The sequence below is a fragment of the Protopterus annectens genome, chromosome 4.part1, assembly GCF_019279795.1.
Source record: "Protopterus annectens isolate FY-2018-M chromosome 4.part1, PAN1.0, whole genome shotgun sequence".
In the NCBI taxonomy this organism is placed as follows: Eukaryota; Metazoa; Chordata; order Ceratodontiformes; family Protopteridae; genus Protopterus; species Protopterus annectens.
This window is the reverse complement of record NC_056734.1, coordinates 712,005,030-712,018,897: the sequence shown is the minus strand read 5'-3', so window position 1 is coordinate 712,018,897 and position 13,868 is coordinate 712,005,030. Positions and strand designations below refer to the sequence as shown.

Sequence of the window (13,868 nt, the reverse complement as noted above, 5' to 3'; positions counted from 1 at the left end):
CTAATCTAAAATGAAAAAAAGTGCCAGTTACATGCAATGAAGTTTACTTCCACATCCATTGTAATATTCAGACTACAAAGCATAAGCAATGTAGATGCTAACAGTTCATCTAAGGGCTTAGAAGCAAGCAGCTGACATAGTGTTAGGCCTCATAATTGTTCTTCCTCTTGCTTATAAGACACCGAGTGCAACTTATCTAAATAATGAAGTTAATATGATTTGATTACATATATTCCTGTATCATTATAAGTAGGAGCCAGAAATTTTACCCAAAGTAATAGTTCTAAGAAACAATAATAAAATATTGAACTGTAAACCAAACAAAATTTAAACTTGCTTGAGTTCATAGTATAACAAAATTTATATTGAAAATTTACTGCTGTTTTGTCTAAAACACGTGGTTGCAAAGAAAAAGTTTGGTTCAAGTTTTCCTTTACTGGTGTAACTTAAAAAATGAACTCACTGGACATTACATATTCATTAAATTCATCAAACAAATAAGGCTCACATGAATCCATGGACTATAATAAAATGATTGCATATTATTTCAACTATGACTGTGTAACTTACACAAAAATATACAAGTGTGATAAAGTGTTGTAAGTAGCTAGGGTTAGTTTTTTCTTATATCTGTTTAGTTATTGATCATGTATCAGTTTTTGAGTGCTTCACACATAGCCAGCAGTTGGTAATACTTCTTTTTACTTTAATTGTTCAGTTTTTAGAAGTATTAAATTATATACTGTATTTAATTTGTAGAATCAATGTATTTTTTTAGGTTCATAGGTTAGTACTAAGCTAATTGCCCTTGTGAGCCATTTTAAGCCTAGCCAATTATCCCTTGTGAGACTCAAACCTTGCACCTTGTGTTTGTAAGGCAAACACCTTAACCACTAGGTCACCCTCCCAACCCTTTTAATTTACTGATCTGCATAGATTTCTACCTGTCTAAGGTTTACAGTGTGGATCTCAAGTTATCAGAAGAGCAATGGTGTCATTTTCTAAACATGTGTTAATAGGATGGCCTACATTTTTATTTTGCATCTCCTGTACATCTTCATGATTTCTCATGCTTATGTTTCTCAGCATTCCATCACTCTAGATACATGACTTAAGACACTCACAAAAACCATGTGAAGGATATTTTCATAATAACTAAAATGATTTATGTCATATATAAAATGCCTGATTATATGCATTAAAATAACAAAGACACACAAAGATACCCATATAAAAAGAAATAGCCAAGGAACAGTAATCTTACATGGTTGATTTCAAAAGAACAGAATTATTTTAACATAAAGATTACAGTAAATCATCTAGTCCTAATGGTTTACTATTTAAATTTGATTTAATGATGACAATAGTAAATAATTGCTGAAAACAACCTAATCACCACTGAATATAGTGACAAATGTAAAAATGTGAAGTTATCATCCTAATGCCACTGCAACCATAGTTTGGAATTATGAAGCAATTATATATATATAGATATATATGTATATTAGTCTGCTCCTTTTAAGAAAAAATGGTATAAAAACAGATTTTACCTTTTTATTTGGCAATGTAGATTGTACAATTGTGGTTTCAAAATTATCCATCCCCCTAAGCTGTGCTTTTTCCCAGAGTGCTTTCAGTTCTTGAACTGAAACTTGATCTATGGATAAAGGCTCAGATGATAAGCTCTGTGAAAAGAAACAACATGTATGTATTATTTTAATATGAGCAAAAACATCTTATTATCAAAATAATTTGTTTTAAAATTAACTGAAATTCTAAGATAAATTGCATTCTGTAGAAAACATGTAATATTCAGCAATGACTCTATAATGGTTTAGCACATTAGCTAATTATTACAGAAGGAAACACTTTAAATGGTTGTCATCAAAAGGATCACATACAAATAGTGAAAGGAACAGTGCAGGTGATATATATCAACATGAATAGTTTTAATAACTATTTTGCCCTAACAGCAATCTTCCTTGTATGTAAAAAAAGGTGAAAACTGCATTATCTATGCCAGAAAGGAGAGCATGGTAGCTTGCGCAGTCCATTTCTGTATATTAAATTTTTATCCTGTATCACATAGCTAAAAAGTCAATTCCAGTTGTACTTTAGTATTCAACGTTCAGTTAAGCAGATCATACATGAATGTGTGCAAGGCTTTGTCCTATGTGCTCACTGCTTGAGATCGTTAAAATGACATTCTTGCTCATACAAGACTGAAAAAATGGATTGTTTAGATCACTGTTCATTGTTTTGAATTAACTGGGCCCGATCCACCCTGTAAGAACTGTTTTTTTCAAAGTTTTTATATTAAGTTCAATGTTATTCATGTTTTGTATTTTTGTGGCCAAGTATTAGTAACCCAAGAACTTGTGTCACGATGCTTCGTAGTAGAAGCTCTATACATTTCTCTGCAGTAGATACATTTCTGTTGTGTTCAGTAGTTCAGTACATACTATTTAATAATTTAAATGAGCTGACAGTGCCTACGTTTGATTAAATGCTGATTATCAGAACTATGTTTAATTACATTGCTTTTTATTTGTTTATTTATTTATTTTTGGTTTACTTGTAGTATTGTGCAAGTCTCCCACAGACTTTCTACCTGTAAATGTTGTGTAAAAGTTATTGAGTAGTAAGCTTCAGCATTTTAATTTTGTTTGTAAAATGTTCCAGCAACTACTTTTGATAATCTATAACCAGATTATAGCACTGCGTATACTTCCTGTTTTCTAAGTCATTTCTTTTAATGTTTTCACATCATTATATATCTGTTTGACAGATAGCTAAGATGATACATGTTGTCATGATATGAGGTAGTGACAGTGCCATCTGTGCCAGAGTGAGTAGGGCAGTGCATGTGTAACATATGCCAGCATAGCTAGCTGGAGTTTTGTAAATAATTTTATGTCATTTGATTATTACACTGATTTGCACAGATGCTTGTGATAAAAATGGATTTGTAAAGTTGCTCGTGTTAAAAATACATCAACAGTGGATCCTGCTAAACAGAAAATAGATATACATGTATGTCAGACAGTATTATTATAACTGATTAAATGAATATGTTTTAACAGAGAATTCTGGAAGGGAAGAGATTAATCTCAGTCCAGCTAATTTTGAAAAAATAGGTTAAAAATTAAATGGGTTGGTTTAGGCCATAAAGATTTTATCTTACAGGTTGGAGTGCAGCCAGAGACAAAAATGCCTGGGATAACCAGGACTAGGAATATTACTATATTGTCCTTGGGGATGAAATAATTGCTACCCTGGAAGGGTGGAAGTTTTTGAAATTGTTTTATAGCTTTCAGATGCTGTAACAGATCTTAGCAAAGCTCTGGATGTGTACTGTACCAGACTCAAGTGACCAGATGTGATGTCATTCTATAACCAGCACTGAAATTATTTTTTTAGATAGTAGTGAGAGATATGACAAAACTCTTGCATCAGCACTTTGTTTTTCAGAACCTGACAGGAAAGATCTCTCACAGATATCTCACACAACCTCACACCTCATCTTGCCTTGCTTTAGTAAGCAACTCAACATATCATCTTGCCTTACTGTAGTAAGTAACTTAACTAGGAAACAGTAATTCTTTAGTCAATCAGGAAAATATAGTGAGATTAGTTAAGTATTGTTTTTCCATATCTGTGTGAATCTATCCAACTGTGTTATTGTTTATATATCCCATATTTCTATACCTTTCATTGAGGCTGGTCTTTTAGAGAATGCTTTTAACATCTTAAGAGTACTTATGCTTATTTTAGTGACATTGTGGCCACTCCTGAAAGCCTTGATGCATTGGTCAAACCTCTACCATTTGCACTAGCATTACTTTTACTCAGTATAATTGGGTACCCTTGTAAGAGCCTTAGAGTAGCTAACTGGTGGCAGTGTAATTACCTTATAATCTGGGCAGAGGGAGCACAGCTGGTAAATCTGTACCAGCCTTTCCTAGGTGTGTGTGTGTGTGTGTGTGTGTGTGTGTGTGTGTGTGTGTGTGTGTGTGTGTGTGTGTGTGTGTGTGTGTTGTGTGTGTCAGCTACTAATAAGAGGGACACGTAGCTCCAAAGTGGTCAGTGTAGAGTCCTGTTTGGGGCCTGGAGAGAGACAGAGAATCCAGTCCCAGGTTTGGAATGTGCTCCCTGTGTGCTCTTAAGGTAAACTGTGTTTGGTGCAAAGGGCTGCATCTGAAAATACTGTGTGTATCCATTTTTGTTCCTAGTGGCCATCCCTCAACAGTGGCAGTGGTGAGGATTGAGGCTCCTTGATTACTGGTCCGGAGTAGGGACTGTCTCACATGTGGACTGAATTTTTTTCTCTGATATTAAACCAGAATCATTTTGTAGTGAAATGTCTGTTTTTTTAAATCATTATTTGCATTTATCTGTTTCTGTATTTGTTTGCATTTGCTGAGACTAGGTAAATGAGCTGATCCAAGCACTCACTTCAGTCATTTCCCAGGCTTTATGTGAAAATCAGGACTTTCAACAGCAGCATATAACACTATCAGTTGTCAGTGAGTATAACTAACATATAACACAATCATTCACCAGTGAGTATAACCGCAACGAACAACACAACCACTTATAGGTGAATATAATAGTAATGTATAACACAATCAATCATCAGTGAGTATAACAGTAACATATAACAGAATCAAACTGAAGAACAAGTTCTACCAAGAACCACAAACTGGAGCCTCACACTAGGAAAATTTTGAATCATAAATATATTATGGTCATGAACTGGAAAATCATACCTGGGAATGTTGACTTATCAAAGACATTGGGACAGTTTCCTTCTTTTACATATAAAAAAGTCAACAACATTCAAAGACTACTGGAGAATGGTTTGTTGAAAAATAGTTCTGGTACTGGCACATTAGGCATCTTCAAATGTGGTAGGTGCAAACAATGCTGGTTCATTAATAATTCTACAAGTGTGACTCTAAATGCCCGAAATATTGTCATTAGTGCAAAAGGCAGATATGACTGTCAGTCTCATGGGGTGGTTTATCTTGCCACCAACGGTCAACAAACAGGAAAGTGAAGAGAAGAGAAGACTATACCAACATTTATTGGCAATAAGAAAAAAAGATGTCACTAATGCACTTGCCGAACACTCAATGACTTTTTCATCATTTAAGAAATTCACTTTAAACTTGATGCCGTCAGTCTTTGTGATCTTGCAGGGGATTATAAAGTGTGGCTAGATTGCTGCAAATCTGCTTGGCAGATAAGATGTAATGCAGACCAATTCCAGTTTTAAATGACACTATCAACATCAAGTGCTTTTTATTATCACAGAAACTTTAATTACTTTTTGCCTGGGGTTAGGTTTTATGTTTGGAGACTTCCTTGTTCAAATCGGTCAGCATGTGATTGGTTTACATTTTAAATACAACTGTTTCACTGGCAGATTTTGAAGGTCATGTGACTATAAGTTATAGTTTTAAGCTGATGCCATTTTTGCATGTTAGACTATGATGAAGTTCTGCCTTTTATTGTATTAAAGAACGAAAGCGCTAAATCAAAATGTTCTTAGTGTGAGGCTCCAGTTTGTGGTTTTTGGTAGAACTTGTTCTTCACTTTGGTTCATTTGGTCATTCTGCACTGTTTGTGGATTTCATATAACACAATCACTTGTGAGTGAGTATAACAGAAACATATAACACAGTCAGTCATGTGTGAGTTTAAAAGTAGCATGTAACACAATCAATCATTAGTGAATATAAAAGCAACATATAACACAATCACTTATGAGTGAGTACAACAGTAACATATAGCACAAACAGTTGTCAGTAAATACAACAGTAACATATAACACTCTCATTCATCAGTCAGTATACCAGTAATATAACACAATTGATCATTAGTGAGTGCAACAGTAACATATAACTTGATAGTCATTGAGATAACAGTAACATATAACGTAATCAGTCACTGGTGAGTGTAACAGCAACATATAACACAAATGATCATCAGAAAGTGCAACAGTGACATCTAGTACAATCAGTCATCAGGGAGTATAACAGTAACATATAATACAGTCAGTCATCAGTGAGAATAACAGTAACATAACACAGTCAGTCATCAGTGAGTATAACAGTAACATGTAACACAATTGTCACTAAGTATAACAGTAGCACATAACACAGTTGTTAGTGAGTATAACAGTAAAATAAAATGCAATTGGTCATCAGTGACTATAACAGTAACATACAGCATGAATAGCCATGAGTAAGTACAAGAGTGTTAGTGAAAATGAAAAAGCTTAGTATTGCAAGGTGTAACTAAGATAGGAGTGATGTGAAATAATGTTTCACTATTGTCTGGTATAAATCTGAGAAATGGGTAGAAAGATGTTATCAGCTAATAAGTGCAAGTCTCACCTTCTAAAAAGCTGCTTTCTGTCTATAGAGCTGCTCACTGTCTTACATGCTCTATTTTGTTTTCTGTTTTAAGAAATCTTTGCCTGGTGGTTTTGTTCTGTGTGAGAGACAGACACTTAAATTATCTAGACTCATACTTCCCATGTTTTTTCACTGGTTAGTTTGAATTGTCTCCTGAGTGATACTTAAATACAAAGTGAAATTTGGGGTCTTTGTCTTTTTCTGAAGGATTTCAAGCCTGCATAAGGTATAGCACTGCTGGTGATTCCCTGCTGGATGAGCAAGAAAACCTATGTTTCTGCCTTACCTGTTCCATTTTGTTTTCTGTTTTAAGAAATCTTGGTCTGGTGATTTTATTCTGTGTGAGAAACAGACACTTAAATTATATTTATTATTTATATTATTTATTCCAGTTTGATGACCGGGGGGGGGGGTCCACTGGGCTCAGGGAGCCCGTTTTCAGTGAAGGCCCAGGGAGAAAAGCTCCAACAATACATAGTTACATGAATAATTATTAAGAAACTTTGCATTATTGACAAATAAACAGGTAGCATTCATAAAGAAACAAGCAATTATAATTTTGTTTAGGTGTAAAAAACAGGCAAATGGCCTAGAGGCTAGATTTTACAGTATAGTTATATATACATAATACAAATGAGCAAAATTAGCTAGGTGAGAGGTTAACCAGGAGTAAAAGTGGAGGAGACCTTGAGAAGTATAGGGTGAAGAGTACAGTTGCATTTCCTGTTTGAGTAAAGGTGAGAATGAAGAAGAGTTTTAAAGTTTTTGAGGTTATCACAGGTCCTAAGAGTGGAGGGAAGAGCATTCCATTTTTTGGCTAAGGTGAAGGAAAGCAGAAGTTGACCAGCTGGGCGCTTGGGTTTGTGGATGGTGATTAGGTTTTGGTGGGTAGAGCTAAGTGTTCTATGGGGAGTATATGGTTGTAGGATACTGGATAGTGCAGGGCACTTGGTAGGTTGGAATAGTAGTCTATAGGCAGTCGTAATTTGGAGAAAGTCAAGTTGGTTATGGAGTTCAAGCCAGTTTAATGAGTGAAGGGAGGAACAGTGATGAGAGGAAGATTTGGCTTTGGTAGCAAATCTGGAGATTTTATTGTAACATATTTCTAGTTTGGAGGATAGTGAGGAGGATAAATTAGTAAGCAGAGGGGTGCCGTACAGTAGAGAGGGAAGGAGATAAGTCGTGGCAAGAGTTAGTCTGGTAGCAGGAGAGAGGAAGTGGTTGTTTCTATAAAGTAGGCCAAGTTTTATGTGGCTTTTCTTTATGTTTAGCTGGATGTGAGTATTAAATTTTAGGTGTTCATCAATGGTTACACCAAGAAGTTTGGCAGAGGGAATGACCTCTAAAATGGAGTTGTTATGGCTGATTATTTGGAATGAGTTTTTATCAATATATGATATATGATCAATAGATGATATATATATATATCATAGATATCAAGAAATGTATTGTTATCCCCTTTGGGAAAAAACATGTATCCATGAATTACCATATAGGTGGCAGTACACTAAACACAGATATAGAGTACACTAAACACATATATGATATAATATATGATATATGATCAACAGATGATATATATATATATATATATATATATATATATATATATATATATATATATATATATATATATATATATATCATAGATATCAAGAAATGTATTGTTATCCCCTTTGGGAAAAAACATGTATCCATGAATTACCATATAGGTGGCAGTACACTAAACACAGAAAGTGTGATAAGAGACTTAGGGACACAGGTGGACAGTGGTCTCACCTTCGATAACCACATCGCCACAACAGTCAGGAAATCCTTCTTTGTGGCAGACCTCATCATGAAGGGCTTTGAATCCAGAAAAAAGGAGGTCATTGTCCCACTGTACTCATCCCTCATTAGACCCATTATAGAATACAACGCCCCATTTGGTATGTACCTCTCAAGACATCTGCAACAACTGGAAAGGCCTCAGAAATACCTCACTAAAAGAATCACAGGCCTAAAGCAGATGCCCTACGCTGACCGCCTTAAAAAACTCCAGCTATACTCTGTCGCATATCATCTACTCAGAGGCGATCTCTGCTTAACATACAAGGCCATGTCAAACCCAGAGCTGTTGGACATGCTACACTTAAAGAAATCTCAATCCCTCAGAGCTACACGCTCCAGGGATCTAAACCTTGTCATCACAATAAACAAAACATGCTGGAGGGATAGGTTCTTGACCCAGAGACTCCCCAGACTCTGGAATAGATTGCCCATACATGTCAAGCAGAGTGCCTCTTTGGACCTCTTCAAGAGGAACCTTGACGATTGGATGAGAGAAAGGAAATTCACCCCAGGGATCACGTCAGTCACCCTGCTAGACAGGGGTCAAGGAAAGTAAATAATGTGGGAAGAAATAGCCAGGGAATTGTTATGGCTAGGCTTGTATAGGCCCTAGGGCTGATAGCCTAGTACCAACCTATGAACCTATGAATAGGGAAGGACTTAGAAGGAGAGAATAGAAGGATTTTAGTTTTGTTAGCATTTAATTAGAGGTGATTTTGGAGCATCCAGTTTTCGGTAGTTGAGAAGGCTGTTTGTGTCAGTAGCTGGAGATCTGTTAAGTTGGATGCGCAACAGATCAAAGTAGAATCATCAGCATATTGAACAATTTTAGTATTGGGTATGGCCTTGTAAAAGTCGTTAATAAAGATGTTGAATAGAATTGGGCCAAGTATGGATCCTTGGGGTACTCCAGTGGGGGTAGGACGGAAGGTGGAGATGCCCTGGCCACATTTGACAGCCTGGGACCTGTTGGAAAGATAGCTGGAGAACCAGGAGAGAGTTTTGTGGGAGAGATTGAGATTAGGCAGATGATTTAGAAGGTGGGTGTGAGAGATAGTATCAAAAGCTTTAGATAAGTCCAGCAGAACTGAGGATACTAAATTACCAGAGTCATGGGCTAAATTGACAGTATGTAAGAAGGAGAGAAGGGCAGTGTTGGTACTATGTCCTGGGCGGAAGCCATGTTGGGTAGGAGAGAGTAGCTGGTGTTTGGTAAGGAATGGCAAGAGCTGAAGGTGGATGCATTTTTCAAGGAGTTTAGAGAGAGGGGAAAGGATGGCTATGGGGCGGAAATTAGATACTTTACAGTTTTTGCCACCCTTGTGAAGTGGAAGAATATATGCAGAGCACCATAGTTTGGGTACATAGGATTCAAGTAGGGATCTATTGATCAGGATGCTAACAGAGAGAGCAATACCATCGGAGGCTATTTTTAAGAAGGAGGAGGGAATGTTGTCAGGGGCATTGGAGCAAGGCTTTAGTTTAGAGAGTAGTTTCTTTATTTGGTAGGTGGAGATGGGATTGAGTTCAAAAGTGGGGGGAGGAGGGTGAGGATGTTTGGTTGGGGTGGGGTTGAGGGTTGTTGTTGGTAAAGGTCTTGGTTAGCTCAGCAATAGAAGTGGTGAAGAAGGTGTTGAATAGTGAGGCAATTTCAAAGTCAGATTTGCTTTTGTCAGGGCAGGGATTGTTTTTAGTACCTGACCTAAGGAGAGAGTTGATAGAGTTCCAACATTTTTGGGGTTTTTTTTGCATGATTTGTTTGCATTTTGATGTAGTAGGACTTTTTATCTTTGATAACTTGTTTTTTGACAAGGTTTCTTAGTTGTTTGCATTTAAGTAAGATGTCTGGTTGTTTAGTTTGGAGATACATTTTCCAGGTTTTATCTCTTTGTAGCATAATCTTTTTGGTGTCTTTGGTAAGCCATGGGGTGGTCTTAGTTTTTACTCTTTTTGCTCTTACTGGAGCTAGGGAGTTAAGGACATTTAAGAAAGTTGAATTGAAAATGTCAATGGCTGAGTCTAATGAAAGAGTTTTCAGGGGGTTCCAATTGGTATTCCTGAATGAATCAGAGAAAGTAGTAGGGTTAAAGTTAGAAAGGTTCCGAGTGTGGATAAACTGGTGGGAGTGTGGGGGGGGGGTGAGGGAAGCTCGATGGGTAAAGGCAGGGAGGTGGTCTCCTAATGGGTCTGGTATGACACCAGATTGTATCACTTTATTGGGATGAGATTCTAGGATCCAGTCTAGTATGGAGCCTGGGGTGTTGGTTTTGTTAGGTCTAGTGATGGTGTTAGTAAGTTGAGTGTAGTTAAATAGATTGATTGGCATGGTGGGGTTCGGGTTGTTGATTTTGTTCCAGTCTATATTTACATCACCCAATATGTAGGTTTCCAGTTTAATATTTGAGGAGGCCCAAGACAGGATGTCTTCCAGGGTGTTGGTGCTGTTACCTGGAGGAATATAGAGGGAAATGAAGAAGATGCTTTTATGATTGTTAATTTTTAAAAGGCCTGCTACAAGTTCAGTATTATTAAAAGAAGGGATGGGATTAGGATATGGAATAAAGGACAGCTGGTTGGAGTAGACCAGTGCGACATCGCCACCTCGAGTACTTAGGCGGTCAGATCAAAGTGATTGAAATCTAGGGGGAAGGAATTCAGAGTCACTTATGTGAGGTTTTAGCCAGGTTTCAGAGATGGCTACAATGTCAGGTGAGTTGTGAGTGAGCCAGGCATGAAAGTGGGTTATTTTATTTTTTAGGCTTTGGGCGTTGATGGTGAGGAATTTGAGGTATTTATTGGTGGAATTATTGTGGGTACTAGTGTGGTTAGTAGGAGAGAAGTTTGGTCCTGGATTAGTGTGAATGTCACCGGCTACGCAGAGGTAAGTGAGTTAAGGAATAAGTTGTTTTGGTTTGTACTTAGTTAGAAGTGTCTGGTAATGAAAATGTCTGGGTTTGTAGTATTTAGGAGTGATTGGGAGAAGTTTTACCTTGAAGAGGAGGGAAGGGTGGGAGGGAGCTAAAGAGGCTGAGATGTTGTGGAAGTGTGTTGTGTGGGGGAGGTGGGGAGGCAGAGGTGGATGGTGTAGATGGAAGTGAGTGTAGGAGGTGGCAAGGTATAGAGGAAGTAGAAGAAGGATGAGGAAGGAAGTGGAAATAAAAGTTTTAGGAGTAGGAGAGTCCATGATAGGTGGGGCCTGTTAGATGTAATGGAGAGGAGGTTAAGGGACTTAGGAGGTAAGTGGTGAGGTAGTGAGAGGCGGGTGGAGGGAAGTGTTGATGTCAACAGTCAGGAAATTCAAGAAATCTGAAGGCAGGATACACCAGGGAATGAAATACACGCGGCAGGACAAAACTTTGGTTCTTTTGAGTGTTAGTACAGGTTCTGCTCAAGGGACCAGTACAGCACTGGGAAAGTAAGCGTTCACTTTAGATGGATTTCAACAGTCAGGAAATTCAGGATTCAGATATTGGTGCAGTTGTTTCACACCACTCAAAAGTTGTACATATCTTACAAGAACAATAGGCTTATATTTCACATTTTTTTCATTGGTTAATTTGAAATGTCTCCTGAGTGATACTTAAAGTGAAATTCTGGGGCTTTGTCTTTGTTTGAAGTATTTCAAGCCTGCATAAGATACAGCACTGCTGGTGATTCCTTATTAAGGTTTGACACCCACCCTTCTCTTTGCCAGTCTTCTTTTTAAAGCTGGTGATTTTAAGCTTTGCTCCCTTACTGTAAATGGAGCTTAATAAGCTCCTGCATTTCTACACTGCTGCTGATATCTTGAATTTTTTATTTGAATGATTTTTCTGCATTTTCTAGTGGTTATATCGAAAAAGTGCATTTTGTCCCTTATTCTCTGTTGTACTGATTTACTTTATCTGAATTCATTATCTAGCTAGCTGTTTGGATAATGTAGTGTATTTTTACACTCTAGCAAGTACTTGTTTTCTCATCAAGGTCAGTAGAATTTCCTTCTAGTGCACTGGCAGGGAACTTGGCCTGTATAGGTTGAGGAAACACTTGAGATTTCTGCATGTAGTTTATTGGCTGGAGAGCCTATTAATCAGTTTATGTTGCTTTTATTGCCTTTATAAATTCTGTACAATTGAGTGGCACTTGGCTTATTTATATAAAAATGAAGTACTTTTATTGAATAAGAACACTGTTATGAGCTGTTTAAGGTACACTGCTGTATCCATATCTTTAAGTTTGTTTGTGGTAGCACTTCACTCTGGAGACTCTTTTACTGTGCTTTTACACTAGTAGGACTGGGATTATTCATCTAGTGGCTGTAGGTATTTACCTGGTCTTTCTGAGATGGGAACCCCGCAAAAGGGCTTTAAGTACTTTTTTTTTTGCACTTCTCTTATATATCGTTACTGTAATTCTGCAGTTTAAAAAATCTGTACTGTTTGCTGCTGCTTTACATTGTATTTTATTACTGCATTTGTTGGACTTTTACTGTATTTCACATCATATACTGCTTTTACTTAATAAAAAAAAGATCTGTTTCTGTGGTTTTATTATATTGCTATTATTAATTCAATAAAAAATGTGCTGCTTTTTAGGATCTATATCACATTATAGTAAACTGAAAATGTTGAATGTGAAAAGAACAAAAGTGCTGAAAACTCAAAGTTCCGTTTTTGAGATTGCAGTACAGTGAAGATTGGGATATTTACCCTTTCCTCACTGTAGTGCAATCCCAGAGTTGGAATATATATTTAGCGGGGGGTGTGAGGGGTGCAGAGCCCCACAATACAGAGTTCGAGTTTCTGTATTTTCGCTCTATTGAGCATTAGACATTTTGCTTCTGCGATAATGTGATATAGATGTGTTTTTACACTGTTTATTTAATTAAAAAAATATATCCTGCTTTTTTTCTGTTGTTCCATTGCACTTCTATTGGCTGTAGTATACATTGGATTCAGACCAGCTGAATTCAGTTCTGTTTGTAGACTGAGCACTAAAAATCAGGACATCTTTTTATGGAGAAGCCCCCCTGTACCCTCATGGCAGGAGTGTACAGTAGGACAATCTAATTGAAGATTACTGGTTCAGGGTTCAGTTTGAGCTATTTCATTGGTGCAGGCTCAGTCTGAGCATTTTCATTGGTTTCTTTGCATTAGCTACTTTTCTCTTGCTTGCGTTTGGTGCACCATTGTGTTCCACCACACAGAGGGGGGAGCTCTTGGTGGTTCTAGATGCAAAAGCACCAATAGAAGTATTTTCCCTTAGAAGTGGCTGCTATCTAGCAGAGCAGTTCTTGAATAGCTCTCAGATGTTCAGTGAACCACCCAGCAGAGATTTTACCTCTTACCTTTCAGCATCAGACCCTATAGATCTCCTCTTTTATAGACCTCCTACTGTATACCCCATAGGTTATTCACCCCAAAATAGCTCCCTGCCTGATATCACCATCTTTTTCTCCTTATCTGCCAAGATACCATGCTCAAACCTTGCATTATGGACTGTCAGTTTCCCTCTGTTTCTCCTGCCAGCCTTGTGGACATTAGGATTTTTGAGGCAGTGCAGCAACTGCCTCATGTACACTGACAACTCCTTACTGCTAAATCACTCAAGCACAATTTGCAAGAGATGCTCCTACAC

The 13,868-nt window shown here is 37.2% G+C and overlaps 1 protein-coding gene across 2 annotated transcripts in view; it reads right to left on the bottom strand.

Annotated features, from left to right (window-relative positions):
• The window catches only part of VEPH1 (ventricular zone expressed PH domain containing 1), a 4,140,519-nt gene that overhangs the window by 1,023,932 nt on the left and 3,102,719 nt on the right, over positions 1 to 13,868 (bottom strand). For both annotated transcript variants that reach the window (XM_044070483.1, XM_044070484.1), the window contains exon 11: positions 1,551 to 1,685. In XM_044070483.1, coding sequence (XP_043926418.1) covers positions 1,551 to 1,685 — 135 coding nt within the window. The remainder of the gene's footprint in view (positions 1 to 1,550; positions 1,686 to 13,868) is intronic.